A 23,365-nucleotide genomic window follows, 5' to 3' on the forward strand; every position below is an offset into this window, starting at 1 on the left:
CTGATCCAGCTAGCATCTTACATCCTGCTACTATGTGCTGGACTGTCTCAGGGTCTTCTTTGCACAGTCTGCATTTTGGGTCTGATCTACTCATGCTTGTGCTTATGGCTTGCTCTTGTGCTGCCATGATTAGTGCCTCTGTGCTGTCTGTCAGCCCTGCATTTTCCAGCCACAGGTAGGATTTCTTGACATCAGCCACCTCCTCTATCTGACGGTGGTACATGCCATGTAGGGCCTTGTCCCTCCAGGTTGTCTGCTCCTCCTCCTCTACACTCTTATCAGTATTCTGCTGCCTGAGACATTATCTTAGCAGTTCATCCTGATAAAAGTTAAAAGTTAAAGGGTGTCTGGATCCTGCCCCCTCTCAGGATAAAATTAAAGACAACTAAAATCATCACTCCTTTTAACGGTCCAATCAAAGCAAATGACTGTTTTTTGCTTTTAAAGGCTGTTATACAATGGATCTATGTTGAGCTGAATTCTGACTTTTAGTTTAACATTTCAGTAAGGACACAACTTCAAAGATTTTTTTTAATTTCACTAACTTTTTTTTTGTCACCATTGTGTCATTTTGCTCATTTCCTCATGTTTGATAAACACAAAAACTCTTAATGGGATGTGAAAGTGGTGCTTCAACACTGAAAAAACTCCATTTCCTGATGCCAACAGGCAAGAAAACGTCAGCGGCAATTAGAGGAGTGATTCACACAGAGAGCGACAACATGATTACAACACACCCTCCTATTGAATTTAGTGAGGACACACACACACACACACACACACACCTCAGCTCCAGACAAATATTTCCACTACTTTTCTATTGTGAGAAGACTATTACTGGTTTTACAGCTTTTGCTGTCACAAGTCACAAGTTTGACGATAAAGAAATACACATTTCTAAAAATAAAAGCTTGACAGTCATTGCTTTGACATTAAATGTTTACTATGAAGAGCAGAAGTAAGCTGTGGACTCCACATAACCCAAAGGCAAGACAATTTTACACATATAGCATAGTGTGTAGCAGCAAAACCGAAATGAATTAGCACAAAGACTGGAAGCAGGGCGGAACAGGTAGCCTGCTGTCCCAAGGTAACAAAATCTGCCTTGCCTATTTTATTTGTTCACTCTGTACAAATACCAAAATGTAAAATGACAAGCTGCAGTTTTACAGACGGTTATTTGGTGGATGATTTCTTTGCCGTGATCAGTAACTTCCTGAAATCTCCGCTGGTCGCCTGGCAACTGGTCCTAGCCAAACACATTGTGTAGTCCCGTAAAACAGCTAAAACGTGCTAATTGGTGCTAGCTTTAGAGGTGCTGACGGACGTATTATATAAACCAACATGCAATAAAAATATTCGTAAATGCAATATACTAAACAATAAACAATAAAATATACCAGTGAAATGTACCAACAGAATAAAATATACACAGTGAAATGTACCGACAGAATAAAATATACACAGTGAAATGTACCGACAGAATAAAATATACCAGTGAAATGTACCGACAGAATAAAATATACCAGTGAAATGTACCGACAGAATAAAATATACACAGTGAAATGTACTGACAGCAGCTGAAATATACTAAAATGTATCTAAACAGTAAACAATAAAATACACCAATGAAATGAAATGCCAATAAAAATGAAATGTGCCAATATACTAAAATGTATATAATTTAATTAAGTTTGTGTGTGTACTCAAATGTTAAGTACACAGAAGGTGCAGGTGGAGGTGTAAAGTGCGGTTTGCAGTGGTTCACAGTTCTCACAGTCTCTCACTCCAGTGAGGGGCTGCTGGGGGTGATAGCTCTGACAGCTCTGATGCCCTGTGCAGTTTTAACCACCCGTGCCAGTTGTTTCCTCTCCTGTGCCGTGCAGCGGCCGTACCACACTGTCACACTAAGGCGGAGGATGCTTTCAATTGTGGCCCTGTAGAAATTGACGAACAACCGAGAGGAGAGTCCAGCCCGTTTCGGTTTCCTGAGGAAGAAGAGCTTTTGTTGTGCCTTCTTCACCAGGCGGGAGGTGTTCATGGACCAGGAGAGATCAGATGTGATGTGGAGGCCCAGGAACATGATGTTCTTTTTTAATTAGCTGTTTATGTTTGGCCAATTACAATACAGACTGATCAGAGGTATTTGTAACCAATGTTCTTTTTTTATTTACTGGTTCACACCAATATTGGAAGGACTTATTTTTCAAGAAAGAAGATTCAGAGTCAACTGAATGTTATTAAATGTGAAATAACCATATATAAAAAAACACAACTGAAGATTAGCGACAGTTCACCTTCTAACTTATCTCTGTCTCTCTACATGCAGAATGACTTCAGACACACTTTTCAAAGAGAGATAGTTTGGTAAGACATTTTCATATTATACACACTCAGTGCATAATATCATAAATAGTATATTACTGCAGAGCGTCCACCTCCAGACAGTGTAAATTCACTCCATGTGAATGCGAATGCAGCCAAAGAACTGTCTGTGACGTAGCTCCTGCCGCATCACAGCACCATAGGGAAGTGGTGAAATATCAAATTCACCCGCTGTTTTGCAACTCCTAACAACAAGCAAGGCTACAATGGCTGGTGGAATTTTTTTCACATGAGAAGAATCACAGAGGCCCTTGTCAAAGATGTGGAGAGATTAGGAAAGAGCAGATCAGAAAGTTTATCATTTCATTTGATGAACTATCATATGATAAAACAACTTTTAGCCAGCCGAGAGTAATCAGAATATATCTTCCATAATGCTTCGAGAAATTGTTATTACTATCATATTACTATATCATTATTATTAGCTATTATTAGAGCCTTTACAGTTTGAATACTGGATGAATCCCCAGTGGCTGATGCCAAACTTTCACTCATCTTGTACTCAGCAATTAATACAGTACAGCCACATGTTGTTACTGAAAAATGTATTTGACATGACATATACGAATTTAATTCTGATCAACCGGACAAGATGCTTTTCAGCTAGAGTGTGCAGCACGCCTCTGCTGTTTGGATGTTCTTGGGAGTACGCTATTCTTCTTAGAGGGTTGTATCAATCAGTCTCAACGATGCCACAAAGGGAACAATTTTGCTGAATATTAATTTTCCGCTTTGAATCTTACACACTGACGGTCACCAGACTCTGTATGAAAAACAGCACATCACATTAGTGGACAGTTAAAAATACCTTGAAACAATTATATACAGAAAACTGTGCAGAGGATCTAACATTGGCTCTGTTTGTGAGAAAGCAAAAGGACATCTTTACTTTCTTAGAAAAGTAAAGATTCTTTTTAGATTGGGGCTCTTCATCTGACGAATTCTTCTTTCAGTGGATTTATTCTTGCTTTGGGATGGTTTGGTGTCAACCGAGTCTGAACGTTTTTCAAAGTTGTTTTTATGATATTTGACTGAAAGACAGATGATTATAATTATCTCTCTGCGACCGCTAACAATAATATTGTTTTATATGAAGAATATATGGAATGTTATGTCATTGTGTTTATAATATTTGTATGTTTATAATCAGTGCATGAAATGGTGTACAAGGCATTATCAGCTTCCATGCATCAACTGTTGCGTGTTTCATAATCACATAATTACCTGAGCTTGTATGGCCTCAGTGTGTAAGTACAGTATTTCATCATCACAGTAGATCACTTCCTCTCTGGGAGGGAAGATGACGGGGGATGAGTGCATAAAACCGGTCAGCACAGACAAGAAGAACAACAGAGACAGAACAACTTCTGGGAACTTAACCAGACTCACTAGAACAACTTCTAATCAACTGACCGTAACAGGTAAATTGACTGTCTTTGACAGAGCTTGTGTTTCTTCTGTGTAAGTGCCTTATAGTCAAGTGTTGATAGAGTAGTGAGTCATAAATCAGTGCAGTGGCAGACAGAGATGTAAGAAAGTAAAAGGGAAAATAATTATACTCAAGAAAACAGATAAAATAAGAAATTGATAAACCTAATAAATTTCTGTCTTCTCCGCAGAACAGAAAAAGATGGAATCCGAGATGAAATCCAACGTGAGCGAGATGTGGAGCCCCAAGATGCCCAAGGGACTGGAACTGGAGATTACCCATCATCCAATGACAATGAAGCGTGTGGTCAACCTCATCATTGCCATGGAGAGGCTGAAGGACAGCAGGTCAGAGTCACTGCTGAGCACTGAGTTCAGAGACGAAAGCCTGCTCAACATCATGCTGGACAGCATAGTGGAAGGTAATCACACAAGCAACACTTTATTCCAACATTGTTGCATGAAAAGCACTTACAGGACTGTTCTCTGTGTTAGCCACATTTAGCCACATGTCTGAAAAGTTATTGAATTTGTATATAAATATAAAATGCTGCTATCTAAGTCGTCCACATCTGTGTGTGTGACTGCCTATGGCTCATATCACTTTCCTGTTAGTTTTGTTGCACCTATTAATTACACACTTGGGTTTTTATTACTACATTGAGATTACTGTAATTGATCCGTGTAACTGTATTTATGGTTTGTTTGGCAGGACTTTTAGTGTTGCATAATTTAAAATGAGCATGATATCTGCTCTGTGGTGACAAAGTTGTAAAACAGCTGTTGTAAAACAGCAGTAAATTACACAACAAGGTGCTCAGATTTTTGGCTTTTAAGACTCAGGATGTGCAGGAACAAACAAAGTCTGCGGATGTTGTTCCAATTCTTGCTGCTTCCCGATGAAAGAAGATAAAAATCATAACTGATAAGGTGTGTCTCTTTTTCCCTCAGAGCAAATAGTGTTTAAGTGCTGCTCAGCTCCACCGCTTCAGTATAGCAGGATGGCCGAGCACCAGTGCAGTGTGACCGACAGTGAGAAGAGGAGCTTGGTTCTGGTCCCAAACAGCATGGAGCTCCACGCAGTGTTGCTGCAAGGAGGCACTGACAACTGCAAAGGTAATTGCATGTGACAGTTAGGTCGGGCTATTAGTCGCAAAAAGTGACTACCACTAGCATTATACAAACCTGGATGGTTGGAAAATCATTGGGTCATGGTAGATATTTTCAGTTAGAGATGACAGGTTGTGTTTGAATTCTTCTGGAAACTGTTGGCTTGATATTTAGTACAGTGTTTCCTCTGGCACTGCATTCGTACAGGATGGAAAATATCCCATAACATAATCAATTTAAGGCTGTACCGAGGTCACAAGTCAAAAGCCTGAGAACTACCAGCCTGATCTTTAACAAAGTGCTGTATTTTATAAATGTATTGTACATTTGTGTATGCAAAATCTGAATCAGTAAAATATGCAGTAACTATAGTTGTCAAAGGACGCAGTACAATGTTAAATGGAAGCATAAGAATGCAGAAAATGAAAATACTATTAAATGAAAAGTACAGGTGCCTCAAATTTGTACTTAATTACAGCACTTAACTAAATGTACTTAGTTACCTTCCATTATTGCACTGGTGAAACTTCTGCTTTGATTATATTAAACGCAAATTTTCACCTCAAATGCATACAGCACAATAACATAAAAATCACAAGTTTGTTCTTGTCTTTGACCTGTTGCATAAATTCAGATGTGCCTTTAGTGAAATGCACAGAATGTAGCATTTGTCTGATGACAGAGGCTGAAGTTGTCTTTCAGCTTTCATTAAAATGAACCTGTATCCTCTGCTCCTCTCCTCAGTTCACCTGAACATGTCGACCTACGTGCACCCTGCACGCAGAGTTGACGCCAGTGGTCGAACAGTGGTTCTGGGCATCAAGGACACAAACCTCTACCTGTCTTGCCACAAGGAAGGTGATGAGCCAACCTTGCATCTGGAGGTAAAACTCAAGACTCATTACCTGAATTTCACATAAAGAGGAGACTCTTTATAGAACTGTTAAAGGGTAAACTAAATCCCATGTGCCACATTTCTCAAAGCCAGAGCAGTGCCCATGGAAAACTAATTAGATCTGCCTGGCCATCTAAATTGTTAAAATCTGGAAGATGCACTGCACACTTATAGAAATAATTGACTTTTGATAGAAGCTATTACTTTTGCCAAGTGTGATAGTCAAACCTTCTAACCATCTTTTCACACTTCAGACGGTGGAGGACAAAGAAAGTCTGAAGAAGATCAGCTCAGACAGCGACATGGTGCGTTTCCTCTTCTACAAACACGACACCGGGCTGAACGTCAGCACCCTCGTGTCTGTCCCCTACAGCGACTGGTACATCAGCACAGCAGAAGATGACAACAAGCCGGTGGAGATGTGCCTGGAGAACGCCAGACGCCACAGAACCTTCAACATCCAGCGTCAGAGTTAAAACCTGCCAAAGATACCCAAAGCAGAATGTGGATGTGCCCCTGGAGGTCAAGTTTGACCCTCTGAAGATTGGTATTGATCAGAGTGTGAAATATATTGCACTTCAGATTTTTTTTATTCAAAAAAATCAACAACAAAGGTATCATTTTTTAAGCACTGTTTGCTATAATGACTTCTGCAAGTTTTACAGAGTGACTATTTACTGTATGTGCCAAGTACAGAAAGTAAATACTTAATGTATTGACATAGTCAAGTGCCACCACAAGATGGCACCATTGTGCTGTCTGGTGAGCACCTATGTATTTATTGTGCTGAATGACATGACACTGTTAATGATTTTATCTAATAATTTATTTATCTATTTATGCACCATCTTAACACACACACACACACACACACACACATATATATATATTTATTTGGAAATCTGCTTACTAACAATTATTTAAATGATGTGCTGTGAATCTTCAATAAAGCCTTTCTAACTTTTAGTATTTGGATTTGTGTTTTATGTGCCCCCTCAGAATTTAATAAATGACAACTCAAGCAGGGATAAATGACTTCACAATACACCTCAGCTATAGCCCAGTCCTAAAGACAGAAATTTAAACACAGTTCTGTCACTGCCACAGTGAAGGTCTTGATAATTGATAATTATTTATGTAAATTCACTTAAAAGAACACTGCACTGCACTGTTCCTAAACACGTTACAGTGGCTGGTAAACATAGGATTGTGTTGGAAAAACTAATGATGCAAAAACTACTTGCGCTGTTGAACACAAAGTGTTCAAGTCCAAATATACAAGATGGTGTTCCTCAAGGGTCCAAACTGCACTGTTTTACTTACAATTTATATCAATAATTTTTGTTGCAATGTCATTCATACAAATTGTCACTTTTTTGTGTAGAGCTCTGTCTCATCCTTAGCGAATGCGACTACAGGACTGCGGTCTGCTTTTAATGCTGTTCAGAGGAATGTTGTGTATTGAGACTGCTAAATGCTGACAAAACCAGAATGATCAAGGTCAAATAGGACAGCTGATGGTGTATATCAGATTGCGACTTTAAACAAGGTGATCAAACAAGTCTCAACTTTCATTACCTGGCTTATTTCTTAGAAGACAATTTGCCTTTTAAACATGTCGAGTGTTCATGTGAAATGAGTGTTTTTGAATCTCTTTGGGAGAGATGAAAGGACAGCATTGTATGTGGGAGTGGTGTCTCAGACCTCCCTCTCTGTTCAGAGACGGGTTTTCAACCTTGACATAGATGGCTTCTCTCACTCCTCTTTCAAACCACCTGTCTTCTCTGTCCAGAATGTGGCACATTTTTATCCCCAGAGTGTGCGTTTGAGGATAAAAATGTGCACATTCTGGACAGAGAAGACAGATGGTTTGAAAGAGGAGTGAGAGAAGCCATCTATGTCAATGTCAGGAAGGTGGGAATTTAAGGGGAAGCTAAGGGGTGAACCCAGATGCAGACACTCAGGGCGCAGATATAATTTTAATAAAATTATTTAACTCAAGGAAAACCAAAACTCAGGATACTAGGGAAAACACACACTGTAAAGGGTTACACAGAGAATGAAGACAACACAGGGAAACTTTGAATAAACAAAACTCAGAACAAACACTGACAAAGAACATGAGGTGGCTAGACAAGACGATACTAGAACACACTAGGGCTGGGGCATGACTAAAGACAAACACACACTAACATGGACGACGGCATGGCATGAAACACATGAGCTGTGGCTTGGTAAAGGACAAGGAAACTCTAACATGGGCTGGGTTATGACAGAGACAAAGACGGGACTTGAGAACACCAGGATGAACACTCACAACCGGAAAGACAGGTAACACAGTCAACACAACGAGAAACACTTACATGAAACACAACATGGACATGACAAAGATCTCACAACGATGAACACTCACAATGGGGGCTAAGGCATGGAATCTCAAAACAGCAAGGGAGACACAGACAACGACCCGGGGAACACACAGACTTATATACACAGGGCAGGAACACTAATGACACACAGGTGAAACACATCAGACAATCACAAGGGGCGGGAAAACCCAGGATGTAAGCTAACAAAGACACATAACATGAACCTTCAAAATAAAACAGGCAGTGACAAAACCAGACAAAGACAACACACAAGGGGAAACTTAACAAAAAAACATCGTACACAGCAAGGGTCATGACAGTCAAGGTTGAAAAACCGTATCTGAACAGAGTGGGAGGTCTGAGACACCACCTATCTCCCACATACAATGCAGTCCTTTCATCTCTCCCAAAGAGATTCAAAAATTTTGCCTCTGAAAATAAACAATAAAGCCATTCACACATGGCTCAAGGAGCCTCCCAATGACAAGAATGGGACACTAACGAGGCAGACGACCGTCGTTGACACCCAAGGGGTTGCACCCTACCCCGCCTTAATGGGGGATCGTTTCCCTCACAATAGACTGATACCATCCTTGGTTTTGGGGGTTGGCCTCACTCAGAGGATAAATACTTGAACCTAAAACCATTTCATTGGACTACAGCTGTCCTATCTAGTCTGGTGCGCATGAACTGATGAAGCCTGCTCGGATGAGAGGCAAAACGTCTTCCAAGACAAACTGATGAGGTCCAGTTGTGAATGATTGAATGCCCTAAAGCTTACAATGACCTGGATGAATGAATCAGGAATCAGGAATCATTTATTGTCATCACACAAGTTTCCAAGTGCAACGAAATTCTGTTCAGTTACACCGTCCCAGAGGACACAATGGCACAAAGGACAGTACAAATAATTGACATGGGAAGACAGGGACAGGAGAACCACGATGCAACCAGCGGGGCGGCGCCTCGCTTACTTAGATGAAAAACAAAAGAAAACAGGAGGGGAGGGAGAGGAGAGAGAAAAAAAAAACTAATCTCAGACTGCGCCCATTGGGGGGGGGCACAGTGTGGGCTTGGTAAAAAAAACCCACCTCAGCACAAGCAACATTTAAGACATCATAACAAGACTGTAACACCTGCACATGTGGGTGGGGGAAGGAAGTTCGGGGGGGGGGGGGGGTCACAGCACAGTCGCCCGGGGGAGGGCTGCAGCTCCTACAGGGCGCCGTCCTCAACCCTTGGCCTACTATGCCGCACGGGGGAAGGAGGGGGGTGAGGAGCCAAAGAAGGCGTTGAATTGAGGATAAGGGTGAATGTCCCAGAACGAGGTGGGGGTCGGAGCATCTTGTCTGCAGAAACATCCAGGAGAGTGGAGAGATAAGCGTCCTTGAGAAGGCCGCTTATGTCTGGGAGCCAATGGAGATAACAATTGTTTTGGGACGGCCGACCTGGAATTTTTCTGTCTGCCCTTGAGTCTCTCTGGTCTCACAGTGGCTTGCTCCAAAATGTCCGAATTAGTGACCAGATTCAGCCGAGCCGAGCCGACAGCTTCTCCAAGTTGTTATCCGACCGGCGAAGGAGCTCAGGAATTGCATCCAGTTTGCGATTGAGCTCACAAATCGCTTGAGTCTGAGTGCTGGCAGCCCTGCACATTCCCTCGATCAAGGCAAGCAGCTTGCCAATTTCCGCCAGCATCTTCCTTATTATGCAGTAGATCAGGTATCCGCCAAAGCCAAACAGCAGAAAGCCTAAGATCATAAATCCAATTGTGTATGCATCTTCAACATCCTCAACGGAAAGAACCGACAGACACACGATCCTCCACTTCTCCCAGGAGTCCAACGTGTAGCCGGCTGCGAACGTTCCGTCAGGGCAGGCGGGTTCTCCTTTACCCAACTTCATTGTGGAGAAAATATGGTCAATTGCATTGAGAGACCAGCTGACCAGATCCATCATTTTTGGATTTGGAGGAGAATGCCGAGAGAGGCTCCGAGATATGAGAATGAGAATATTCACAGGCATCATGTCGAGTGTCTTACAAAAAAACCTCAGGATGAAGCTGGGTTTCTGTTTTGGAAACAAATGCTGTTTTTCTTTTATTGCAAAGAAAACTGAGTTCAAGTGATGCTTTTATAAACAACTGATTATAGTGATATTTTATATGTGGTTGTAATCTCCTTTAAAAATATTCTGTGTACCATGCAGAATTGCAGTTTGTCTCTGGCTTGGATTTCTGCACACATCATTGCAGTTTATATTAGAAAGTTGTCTTGTCTTCATTTTACAACTGTGGAATAGAGCATTGATTAATTTTTCTTTAAAAAGCCACACTACATTTACTGCTTCCTTATTTATGTTCTCGACTGACCCCTAAATCAGTAATTGCAACCTTTACTCATGCAGACAGATATGTCATTCCTGCACTGCCGTTGCTGAAAGGGCTTCATCACCCTCATCATGGTGTGAGCTACAGAGTCAAATTAAACTAGATTATTGTATGAACATGAAATATTGTAAATACAGGATTAAAGCCTACTTCACCGCTAAATGCACATATCATCCTCCCCTACAGTGGCCTCTAAAAACGCGAAAGGCCTACTCCACTCCGCCACATTTCACAGGGAAATATTTTATGTATGATTCTGCCTCATTTATTTGACAACTATCACCTTTAGTATTTTTTTGTTTACTCAGGCAACAATCCGCGTATTTCTTGAAATTGTAACAGAATTTCCCTTGCACCATCTAAAAAACTCTGGGACTTGTGGATCCATAACGAAATACCATTTGTATGCAGGTTTTGTTTACATTTTCTGCCCCAATCAGCGCAAGGATTCTACGCATGCGTGATGTTTTTCGAAATTTAAAACCGTCCAATCACAGAAGAGGAGGCGTCCACTCCCGGCAATTTCAAAACTGGATGCTCGAGCTCACTCGTAATGGTGAAACAATAACGTATCGTGACTACTACAACAAGTCCACCCACAGCGAGGCATTTTTATCATAAATCTAGATACAGTCGGAAGAGGAAACTTAATAGAGATGGAGGAAGGAGAGACCGTACCGATATTTTCCAGAAAAGGTTAGCGAGCTTGTTAAATTGCATAAGTTGCTTAAATTTAGCGTTAGCTACCATTTGTCCGGTAATTCATGCGAGATAGCGAACGTTACATGTTACACGTTTTCTTGTCAAACTAAATAGATTAACTTTCTGGTACTGGTTTGGTAGCATTAAATATGTGTCAGATGGGCCACCACGAAGAGACTTTACGTTAACGTTAGTCAGGTTGGGCTGACTAACCTAACACGAGTTACTAGTAGGGGCGACCTTCTGATTCCGCACATGTATGACCGAAAATCAACGGCAGACCGTGATAAACAATGCCGTAACGCTAATAGATTCCCCTACTAACTTATGCCTTTTCGCTTTTTCATTGGTCTTCTTTACAAGTGTGTGAATAATCGCTACACACTAGTGATGACAGTAACATTAATTATGAATGCAGTGCAAACAATGAATTATCTCCCCACGCTCCTCGTTTGGTTTAGTAACCTTATCTTGAAACATGTGCTCAGTGCTAAGTTAGCTGTATACAATAGGACCGCATGTAGTTATTTTATCAAAGAGTAATCCGTCTCATCATTTTCCATATGGATAGTTTGGACTTTAAACTGTCAGAAAACTCCCAAAATGCCAGGAGTCCCAAACTCAAGAATGTGATTTTTGTTTCATATTAGACGAAGAAAAGCAGCACACATCCACATTGCAGAAGCTGGAGGCAATGAAGTTTAGGTTGATAATTATTCAAACAATTAATCAGTTGTCAACACTGTTGTAGACTGTCTGTTCTAGTGTGCAGTAACTTTTCTGAATTTAGATTTTCTGCATGAGTATAAATGTATCACCAATCTGCAGCCAGATGACACATAATTTCTGTGGAATCATCTACTCAGTTATTCAGACATTTGTAGTTGACTTGAGCCAAGTCATCCACTAGAGGTCTTCTTCTAGCAGTATCATTAAAAGAATATTGTCATTCTCCACCCTATTCCTCACAACTCAGTGGACAACTGACACATTTTTGAACTCAAACTACAACAAACTGTATTCAAAATTATGTTGAAGTTATGGTAAAAGGAGGTTTCATATCTTTGAATGCATACCCTGATTCTAAAAAAAAGTTGGGACACTGTGTAAAACATAAATCAAACAGAATATGATAATTTGCTAATCCTTTTGAAACAAGCTGGGACAGGAACAACAAAATACTGGGAAAGTTGTGGACTGCTCCAAATACACCTGTTTGGAACATTCCACAGGTAAACAGATTCATTGGTAACAGGTGATAGTATCATGATTGGGTATGAAAGGAGCATCCTTGAAAAGCTCAGTTGTTCAAAAGCAAGGTTGAAGTGAGGTTCATCACTTTGTGAACACATGATTGTATCGAGGATATTACTCTGGAACACTTCGTAAAACTGTTGTTGGTGAACACAGTTCGTTTGCAAATGATTGCATTCTGATATTGTTTACCTTTCACGCAGTGTCCCAAGTTCTGGATGTATACACACACACACACAATTATTCAGAGTGACCTTATATAGTATGTGCCTAGATAATAAGGTTTTAAGAATTTTGAAATGATTTCAGATCAGACCCTAACTATGAGTCTTTAGTATGGATTGTAAGGTTGTGTTTGATATGGTATAAAGACATTCACTGTGCCAGTGCTGATTTCCTTTGATATTTCCTGTCACAGAGCTACGTAAGCAGAAGCTGATGGAATTCCTGGCAGCAAAAGTAAAGCTGGGACAGCCCAACCCTAAGTAAGAAAATGAATTATCTGCATGACAACTCAGTGGGTTTAATGGTTGTTGTTTTTATATGTAGGGTAAATTAACAATAAATTTTACTTCTCAGGCCAAACCTCCGTGATGACTGTCAGGTTAAGAAGCCTGTGACATCTGTGCTAAAGGTGGGTAGCAACCTGTATTCGAACAAGCAATGGACAAAAAGCCAGCAGAATTTAAAAAGAATGACGTTAGTGTGATGCTGAGTTGGTGTGATAATAAGACTGAATTGCTCATATTTTCACTGAACAAAACTTTCATGTGGGTCATGATTCAGAGGTCTGAAACCAGATTCTCAATTTCCAACTGTTTATGTTTTCACAGACTGTTACTGGAAAAGAGAACAAGGGGCCACCTAACAGATTTAGCCATGAACGCATAAAAGTTTCAACTCTGGCTGCTCAATCCTCAACACATCCTGCCAAAAGAGTATTTGATGTCAATAAAAAAGTAAACGTAAAAGGCAGGATCCTGACTAATCGTCCGTCTGCAGCCAGTGGCCCAGCATTTCCAAAACTTAATCCTGTGTCTTCTAAATCCGGCCTGAATGCAGTTAGCCATCCCAAAAAGCAGCCAAACACAGGAATACAAACTTCAGGCAGAGCCCCTTCAGATGCAGCTCGTAGAGCTGTGACATTCAGTAGTCAGTCAAATGCTGCCAGGTCACGTGAAATGAAGATGGTTAGTGTCAGGATGAGTCTCGGCCCTCTTGTCAAAACAAAAACTGGACTAATTCCTGCAGTGACTCAGCCAAGAAACAGTCAAAGTCAAAACTTAACAAACACTGCTGCCACCACCACCAGTTCTGTTGCTAGCAAGGTGCGATCCAGCACTTCATCATCAGTCTCTGTTTCCAAGAAGTCGACCATAAGGAAAACATTACCTACCACTGCTCTAAACAACCCTATTCATGAGAGAACAACTGTTTCTTCAACTGCAAGAGCTGGGATTAAAGTTCAAGATCAGAACAAGTCTAACTCTAAACCACTTATGGGTAAGCATTTTCAGCCATCTTGTCAGAGTCAATTAGCAAGTGGACTGAGATCAACATCCAGCTCCTCCAGGTTCACAGCAGCACCCATTAAGCCAGAGTGGAGACCAGGGATGTCAGAAACTAATAAATCAGCTGGACAGCCCACAGACAGGTCTACAAACCTGAGATCTGAGAGAGAGGGGGAGAAAAATGGCCAATCATGCAAAGTCGCCTCTCGAACATCCTCGGGGCCAGTGAGCAGGTGGAGTTCCAGAGTGGTCAGCAAGGGTGTGCGACCTGCTGTGGCTGAGCTGGGAGGGAAACCCAAGACGTGTAAAGAGACAGACAGCAAGAAGGGACACAGTTCAGCAAATGGTCCACCTCCACAAACGAATAGAAAAAAAAACAGCGCTCCAGTGATGTCACAGACAGTGCCACGGCCTGCCAGGACCATCAACTATACAGGCCAGGCCATAGACATGAAGACGGCAAAGGTTCCAGTCAAGGTCATTCCCCAGACTGAGCAAAAGAAACTGAGTGCTGCCCAGGAGGAAAGAATGTAAGTAGAACAGAACAACTACCATTAAATGTATAGTATAAAACTATGATATGGTGCCACTGAATCATTAAATATCCAGCATCCACTGTGGTTGACCTTGGGTTAGAGTTTGGCTTGTGACTTTGGCACTTATCTGCAGAGCAACAATCCCTCACAAAATAAAATGTAAAAGTTGTCAACCCCAGTTTGTTTTGCGACCTACACTTCCTCTCCCCAAATTTCCTGCATCTCTCTGCTGTGCTGTCCAATAAAGTAAAAAAGAAGTTGACTTAAAGCTAAACCTACTGCTCTATTATTTGCTCTCAAGGAAAAAACTGAAGGAATGGAGGGAAGCCAAAGGCATTTCCTACAAGCGTCCCCCAATGCCTGTGAAACCTCAGGTCAGACACACTGTGGCCGTGCCCCAGCCTTTCTGGGCCACCATGAAGCAGGAAGATGATGCCCATGCCCTCATCTCTGCTGTGGACAGATCTCTGGCTGACTGCATCAAATTGCTTGAAGAGGTATCTCTCTCTCTCTCTCTTTCTCTCTCTCTGATGTTTTCTGTATAATAAGAGAGTAAGTAAGGACAAATCAATTTTAGGAAGGATGCAAGACGTAATAATATTGAATTGCCATACATACTAACATACTAGGCTATAGGCCTGCTGTTATACAGAGGGTGAGACTGTATTTTTTAAATATGCAGACCTTTACCAAATCTCTTGGAAGGCATTCATTGCATTCTACCTGTGAGTGACAGAAATAACTGTGTGAATGATGAAAAAAAGCATCAAAAAGAAGTTTCAATCCATCTTAATTTCTTTTTTCTGCACACCTGGCCAATCACTGTGTGAGATGGGTGTAGTTTTAGGATTGTCAGTTTTGAAAAATCATTATCTATTTATTATTATTATTATTATTGGAAAACATGGGAGGATTGTGAAGGGAGGGTTTTTTGTGTGTTTTATGTGTTTTATGATAAGCACTTATGTTGGAGCACAGTGATGCCCTTTCTTTCAGTGTATGAATTTGCCTGCTTCGTGCCCACAGGGTTGCCCCCCAGACCAGGTGAAGGAGGTCCTCTCACGGCTGCCAGTGGTGTCCCAGAAGTTTGCCAAATACTGGATCTGCCAGGCTCGCCTGATGGAGCAAGATGGCAACCTGGATGTCCTGCCCATGTTTGAAGAGGCTGTTGGTGTTGTGTTGGAGGTAATATATTCATGATATTCAGACTGTTGAAATATTTTATATGAGAGGTTTTTATAGTTCTTAAATGTGCCCTGTGGAATTTTCTTGTATAGAAGTTATGTTTAAATTCAGCGTTGCTCAACAAAACACACTGTGTCACAATGTGCTGAATATGTTTCCTTCCTCAAAAAACCTTTGTAAAGTGATTTTTTTTAATATTGCGGTGGTTGATTAGGGCTGTTGTGGGCTATTTTAGCAAATCAGTGAGCAGACCTGGCTTCAGGTAGTATTTGCATTTATTTCAGGGTGATTTTGATTTTGGTGGTCAAAGGTTACTATGAAAACACAAAATACATTTTTGACAATAATAAGAATAAGAATTCAAATCCTAAATTTGACACAAACGTATCAGGATTAAATAATGACATTTTATATTCAAAAGGTCAAAGGTCAACTTCACTGTGACATCATAATGTTCTGCAAAAACATTTTTCTGGGCATTGTTTTTTGCCATAATTAAGGAAGAAGCGACATCGAGACCATATTTTAGGGGTGGGCGATTTAAAATTTATTTCACTGGGGGGTTTTTTGTTTTGTTTTTCTACGGTGACTCTTCACTCCATTAACAATGTAAGGTAACGTATCTTAAGAAAAAAATATATATAATAAGGTTTATTGGCTCCAAATAGGAATAAAAATGAGGTACAGCCCTGCATGTGCTTTGGAAGAGTAACCTGTGCCTTAAAGGTCAATTAGTAAATGTAATGTGATTCATTCTCATGCTACTTGCCACATTAGCTGCAGAAGGTAAAATTCAACAGGCTAATCGGCAGAATTAAGAGTAAAACAAAAGAAAAATGGCAAAACTTGAGCTTCAGTTTTGAAGCAAATCCTGCTTTGCTTTGGCCCTCAAAGCAGTCTGAAGTAAAATGATTAGCACACACATATAGCCTGAGAGTTTTCCACTTGTTGTTGTGGGGACATCTCCATCAAGTTAATTCACTGGGTCTTCACTTTCTCACAAGGTGGCAGTAGATGAAAACTTTTGTGTTGGTTCTTACAGCAAGCAACCGAGAAATTGACATGGGTTGCTCGTAATGTTACCTTCCAGGTGAGCGGAGTCAGCGTTACAGCGAATCAAATAGTACTGTCATAGTTACTGGTTCTAACTCCAGTTCTTACCTGCATGTTATCACAGGCACAGTAAGCACATTTTTTGATATGCTAAAACATTTGTCACAGTAATAATGGTATTGCAAAATCCACGTCATGGCAGAATGTGACACTGGTGCCGAAACCGGTCTACCCCCATACCGCCCATCTCTACCATAGTTTACATCTGGTCAGACACTGACTTGATTACGCTAATCTTTAGTGCTCACCCTTAAACTGTGGTAATTGTTTAAATCTTCTGTGCTGCCAGATTGATGATGCGTATGAAGCATCTGCCTTTTACAATTTGAAGACAAGGCAAGTTTCTTTACTACAACATCCATATCTAAAAAGCAGTTTTTTTAATATTACGGTGGTTGATTAGGGCTGTTGTGGGCTACTGTAGCAAATCAGTGAGCAGACCTGGCTTTGGGTAGTATTGCATTTGTTTCAGGGTGATTTTGAAGAAATCAGAACATCCAGTGTCGGGACCCTATTGTAATTGATGAGCAGCTTAAGCATCAGTACTAGCATTTTGCCTGACTTCTTAGTGCCTGACAGCTCAGTCTTTATGATCAGTTACAGACCAGAGCAGCAAAGTTGTCTACTGTCTATTAATAGTAAACAGCAGGTAAACATTGCGACCACAGTTGGCCACAGCAATACAAAATCATATATCATATAGTAAGGGTGTTATAGACATGCCATCACATGTCAAGTCAGTTTTAGTACAACATCACAAATTGCAAATGTGCGTTGAGGGGCTTTACAATCACAATCTGTACACCCTTGATTCAGAGGGAGAAAGAGAGAGCCAAGAGGATAGGCTGAATCTTATGGAGGACAAAGGTCCAGATCCAAACATCTGGACTGAGTCACCGACAGCTCGGAGGCCGCGATGGTGGAGAGAAGACCTGAGTGAAAAAGAGAGGACGAGGAGGAGAAACTAAAGGGAGAGAGAGGGAGAAATAGCCACACATGTGTGACTAATGTTTGGAAAAATTGCAGTTTTAATGTAGAAAACAATTATTGATCCATCCTTCATTGCACGGTTAATATTTTATATTGTTACTGACAGCTTAATTTACCCCAACACGCTCATTGTTCTAGTTGTATTGAAGTATAAAATGAATAACTTTTTTTCTGTTATTCCTCTGCTTTTATATTTTATTCTAGCCGGTGGATGAGCTGCGGACTGTGGTGTTTGAGATTCTGAAGAAAAAGGACGACATCCAAGGTAGTTGGCTTGCATGTCTTGTTCGTAGCCACAGTGGTTTCATACCATTATGGTATAGCATGAATGAAATGTTTTGCAGTGCTAACATTTCTGTCACACATCAGTAGAGCTGTACTGATTTTTTTCCCTTTTCTTTTTTTAAACATTCAAAGCTTCTATTTTTTTGGTTTTTGAATGAAGCGTGAATGTCTGCCATCATATTTTATGACTTGATCATTTGACATGGTTTCATTTGCTTCTTATCACAATAAGTTATCCTTATTTTAAGCTAACATAAAGTTAAGTGACTGCAGTGATATGAAGTTAAACAAACTTACGTCTGGTAAAGAACAACATTTTTGTTTAATTAAAGGTAAATATCAATAAAGTAAGCAATACAATTTTAAAATTAATTCGAAATCTGACAGGGAGCCAGTGTAAGGAGGCAAGCACAGGGGTGATGTGATCATGCCTCTTTGTTTCAGGAATGAGTTGAGCAGCTGCATTTTGTAGCAACTGGAAACAGTGGAGTGACCTGCCAAGCCAAGAATGGATAAAAATATGTGCAGCTTTTTGCAGATCAGCAGTTGATCAATTTTAGAGATTAGCACTTTTTACTTACTCATCAAAACAGAGCATCAAAGATTACTGCTAGATCCCAGTGTAGCAGCTTGTGTAATATTATTTGACAGACTACAGAGATTAGAATATTGATGGAATTTGGGGGACCTAACAGAATGATTTCAGATTTATCATTAAATTTAAGAAAAATTTGGGACATCCAGGTTTTGATATTGGAGAGCCATATTGTGACATTAGCTGGGCTGCTATTATCATAAATGGTAAAAAAAAAAATATATGTGATTTTGAATGGCTGGCTGCATGGACCATCGACTACCTCACCAACAGACCTCAGGACGTGAGGCTTCATGACTGTGTGTTGGATGTGGCAGTTTGCAGCACCGGGGCTCCGCAGGGTACTGTGCTCTCTCTTTGACTCAGATTTTCATGTTTTTGTCAGCATCTGAAGAAAATGAGAAAGAGGACGACCAGATACCAACAGGTGAAAGCACTCCAGAGAATATCAACAACCCAATGATGACTCCTAAACCTGTCAGAGCCTTCATATGTGGGGAGAAAGGAGATTCATCTGTGGTCAAGTACAAGATCACAGCAACTCCTGGGTATGTTTGAGTCATTATTACAACTTCCAGCAACTATATATTTAGCTTACCAATTTGTTATATGTATTTCTGCTTTGTTGAGTGGATCAAAGCACATTTGTTAGTGATCCAGAGCTAAATAATGACCTAAATGAACCTGCTAATTATTTTGGCATCATAGCTTCTTCAAGTGACACACTCAGTTCAAGTCTATTAGTTGATCTATTACTCTGTGATGTATCTGTGCATGCAATAAGCGTTTGCATAGGGTGAATTCAATTTAATTTGTCCACAGCTTCTGGAATTACATTAGCCCCCACCCTGCAGGTATAGATCAACATCTTGAAGCTTAAATTTGTAACATTATATATTCCAATATTTGTATTTGAGATATGAACATGAATGAAGATGGAGGTGTTCATTGTGCTCTGGTTGTAGGAAAGTCCAAAGTAGCTCCTATTAAGTTCATCACAGAAAAACAGTAAATACAGTTTAATTGTATAGCGCCTTTCATACAGGAATTGCAGCTCAAAGTGCTTTACAACAAAGAAATCCCATGCATCAAGTGAGTGCTTCACATAAAAAAGACAGAACGGACATAAAAACCGGGATTAAAAAAATGTATATAAAATAGATGCAGAATAAAAAAACACTTGATAATAACATTAATGTATGTAATGCATGACAGTTAACCTAACAATGCATAAAATGAGACGTATAATAAACCCATGGAATGAAATAATAAAATATAGGTTAAAATAGAGTACAATGAATGCATAAAATCAAATAAAAAACAGCAAAAAGAGGTGCAGCACAAACGTTTCCAGCCTGTATCACCACCAACCACTGACATCCCTAATGTGTATTTATTGATATTCTGATTCTGTGACTTCATTTCTGGATAACCCAGAGTATGATTATGGGGCCCCATGAATCATGAAAAGAAAAGTATTTCTATTATTGAATTAAGAAATTTGTTTGTGCTATTTTTAACTAAATGGCCAATCAAAAAAAACAAATTAAATATAAAACTTTGGGGTGATACACCTGAGGTGAATCTGTTATCTGTCACGTAAAACAGACGTCACTGAAATGACTGACACCACAGTCCTGTCCTGTCATGAATCATAGGGACATTTTCTTTATGGTACTATTTTTAACCATCACAAGGCACTAAATGTTCTGCGTTTTCCACGAATGTGCACTCATAGATGTATTCTGTGCAGAGGGCTTGAGTCAGGAAGCACAGAAAAAAATCCTGCCTTCATTCAGTCAGCACTGCAGACCAAACCTGCCATGACGGCAGTATTAGTCTGTTTTTACTTACTACTCATGATTACATTCTGTGGAATTCACGTCCACTCATAGTCCCAATGTGCAGTGAGTTCAGACTTCCAACATTATCATGGAAAAAAACAACAGCATATGTTTTCTTGATTTCTGATCTATTCTTCTGTTTTATGATACGCTTAGAGCTGCAGTCACGTAAAACAGACTCTTCTGCCAACAGAGCATATTTGGCAACCTGAGCTCTCGCCAACAATGTGATTCATTCTGCCGTTGAGGTGCCAATCGGGCCTGTGAGTCTTCTTAGGCGGTGTTTGTTTTCTTTATCAATTTTGTTTATGCAGCAATGGCACAATAATTAAGAAGTATCTGTTTGGGAAAATCTTGAATCTACTTTTTACTGAGAATTTTTGTGGGAGATCTCGTCAAGGTCAATTCACTTGTTGATAACCTGTATTTATTACCTTTATTTCATGCAAATGTTATAAATCCTGACAAAACGATATCATAAAATAGGATGTCAGAAACACATCATACATATTTGTCTACTCTGATGAATGTCACCGTTTTTCAATCAAATTAATAATCATCTCTAGACCAGTTCACACACTTTCTCTGTCGGCCACTAGAGGGAGCGTTTCTCAAACGGCTTGTGAGATTGTGAATGAGGTTGTGACAGTTACACTGTTCAGGTCATTTAAAGTTAAGCGCCTCCTTCTCGTTCCGCTTTTGAAGCGTGTTACAAGCATTAGCTTTAAAATAGCTCTGATCCATCACAAAACAGAGAGAAAACAGCAAGTGATATGCAGGGGAAATGGCCGAGGAGAGAGAAAAATGTAACTGAACATGATCTCAGTCGAACTAAAGTCAGAATTAATTCTTGGAGCCTGGATAAAGTTGAAAGTTGTGATTGACATTTTGTCTTTCTTTTCCTTCAGTGGCCATCCAAGTCAACAGAAGGAACCGGCACGGGTCAACGGCCAAGAGGTTCGCTTCTTCACCCCAGTTAGACGCTCAGTGCGAATTGAGAGAGCCTCGCTCCGATACCCTGCATCCCTGCAGGACCATGATCTGTGCGTGGCCTCGTACAATGACCTAATGTCTGACGAGGATAAAGAGACAAGTAAAGAACAGCAGAGCGGGGAAACCAGCCCGACTGCTAACGACACACCAATGTACGTCTACAGACAGAACGAAGCACTTAAAGACAAGGTGTTCGTCCAGCTAGTCTGCAGCGAAGATGTTTAGCTTTAGGTGTTTACTTTGTCTCCACCAGTTTGTAGTGGAGACAAAATTCAGATGTTCAGCATCTGTCACTGTTCATATGAAAAAGAAAGAAAGAGAAAGTGTGCGCATACTTTGGTGTTGTCAGATCTCACCCTTTCCCTGAAAAGATGCTTCTTTTTCCTTCTGAGGAGAGAACGTGACATTCTAGGTAATGAGCTGTTTTCTAAAGTTAGGTAGTTCTCCTACTTGCTTATAGAGAACTTATTTGGTTTATCTTTTTGGTCCCTGTATTATTTTATTCCTTTGAATAATGTGGTGTAAATATGAATGTAAAATAAATGGCTGTTTTTTTTAAACCTATACTTTATATGCCTTGCACTTTATCAATCTTTATCTGGCATGTGGACACCCACACTCTCGGAAATCTAGAGCCTGAACCTTTTTATGTATAGATTTATTTTGAAATATTTTTTTCTGCATTCAGCTGCTGTGCATGCTTGAGTTGGTAGTAACATACTGGTTGTCGGGTGTGTCACCAAACTGGAAAAATGCACGCCTTATTTAATCCGAATCTGAACTGAAACTGAGTAAATAACACAAATTGCCACACCTATAAATGGCTGCTAGAAGTAAGCAAAGTTAGCATAATAACCATCTGACAGCCATCCATTTATACTCTTTTTTTAAAAATTCCATAAAACTTGATAATATAGTTCAATAAAACATAATCATCAAGCAGTGCTTTGCAAGTCAAAAAGGCTGGAAGTCACAACATGCATCACCAACGTTATTATGTAATGCAATTCAGTGTAACAAACCGAGCTTGTCTCTCCATTCAAAAGTGCCATTTGATTCATTATTCAAAGCCACGATTGCACTCATTACTGTGAGTTAAATGAGCAGGTATCTTCCCTCCTGTTTTAACTTATCAGGCATAATTAACCCTCCTGTTATATTGAACGTCAAATTGACTCATTTTTAAGTTAAAAAATCTAAAAAAAAAAGTTTGACACTCAGTCATCTGAGAACCTGTATAATTCCACCTGCCGATGTTTTAATTAAAAATTATGATTATTTTAGTTGTTGTGTCACAGGTCTCTCTGGTAAAAGAGGTCTTGATCTCAGTGGGACTTTTTGAATAAATAGTGCTCAGTGGAATAGCTAGCCTGCAGTCTGTTGTAACATTTCATCTGTGTGTTCAGTTGTGGCATCGTTTGAGTGTAGTGGAGGGATTACTTTATAACCGGTCTCTCATACAGGTTGGGAACACTAGCATTGGCACACAATTTAGACCTCCCTCAAGGTGTGAAGTTATTCTGTACCTGTTGCCAACAGGCAGTAACTTGAGCGGGACTAATGTCACACGAGCTGAAAGAAAAATGTCTTATCTGGAGAGCATAGTGCCTGTTGCGCACATACTGTGGTGGAAGAGGCATTCAGATCCTTTACTTTAGTAAAAGCACCAATACTACACTGTAAAAAAAAAATAAAAATACTCTGCTGCAGGTAGAAGCAGTGCACTGAAAATGCCAGCAGGGACGAGCTCCAAGTGTGGCAGTGGCAGCAAGCAGTGGCACTTC

The 23,365-nt window shown here is 40.2% G+C and overlaps 2 protein-coding genes across 2 annotated transcripts; both read left to right on the forward strand.

Moving 5' to 3' along the window:
• Positions 1–3,695: 3,695 nt before the first annotated feature.
• On the forward strand, positions 3,696–6,778 carry LOC121607237 (interleukin-1 beta-like). Its single transcript, XM_041937957.1, has 5 exons — positions 3,696–3,806; positions 4,005–4,235; positions 4,765–4,929; positions 5,668–5,807; positions 6,073–6,778. The coding sequence occupies exons 2-5, from the start codon at positions 4,016–4,018 to the stop codon at positions 6,292–6,294; spliced, it is 747 nt and encodes a 248-aa protein (XP_041793891.1). The 5' UTR covers positions 3,696–3,806; positions 4,005–4,015; the 3' UTR covers positions 6,295–6,778.
• Positions 6,779–11,120: 4,342 nt separating this feature from the next.
• Positions 11,121–22,145, forward strand: ckap2l (cytoskeleton associated protein 2-like). Its single transcript, XM_041937634.1, has 9 exons — positions 11,121–11,269; positions 12,948–13,014; positions 13,109–13,163; positions 13,363–14,570; positions 14,878–15,073; positions 15,603–15,761; positions 18,069–18,129; positions 19,130–19,292; positions 21,497–22,145. Exons 1-9 carry the CDS (start codon positions 11,230–11,232, stop codon positions 21,804–21,806), a joined length of 2,259 nt encoding a protein of 752 aa, XP_041793568.1. The 5' UTR covers positions 11,121–11,229; the 3' UTR covers positions 21,807–22,145.
• Positions 22,146–23,365: the final 1,220 nt, after the last annotated feature.

This window comes from Chelmon rostratus, chromosome 5, assembly GCF_017976325.1.
Source record: "Chelmon rostratus isolate fCheRos1 chromosome 5, fCheRos1.pri, whole genome shotgun sequence".
NCBI classification, from domain to species: Eukaryota; Metazoa; Chordata; class Actinopteri; order Chaetodontiformes; family Chaetodontidae; genus Chelmon; species Chelmon rostratus.

Excerpts from the sequence above, each read along its gene's own strand:
- LOC121607237 (XM_041937957.1), top strand. The coding sequence starts at position 4,016 with ATGGAATCCGAGATGAAATCCAACGTGAGCGAGATGTGGAGCCCCAAG. Across the intron at positions 4,930-5,667 it reads AGGCACTGACAACTGCAAAG|TTCACCTGAACATGTCGACC; the intron begins GTAATTGCATGT and ends TCCTCTCCTCAG. Across the intron at positions 5,808-6,072 it reads AGCCAACCTTGCATCTGGAG|ACGGTGGAGGACAAAGAAAG; the intron begins GTAAAACTCAAG and ends TTCACACTTCAG.
- ckap2l (XM_041937634.1), top strand. The coding sequence starts at position 11,230 with ATGGAGGAAGGAGAGACCGTACCGATATTTTCCAGAAAAG. Across the intron at positions 13,164-13,362 it reads CTGTGACATCTGTGCTAAAG|ACTGTTACTGGAAAAGAGAA; the intron begins GTGGGTAGCAAC and ends ATGTTTTCACAG. Across the intron at positions 15,074-15,602 it reads GCATCAAATTGCTTGAAGAG|GGTTGCCCCCCAGACCAGGT; the intron begins GTATCTCTCTCT and ends TCGTGCCCACAG.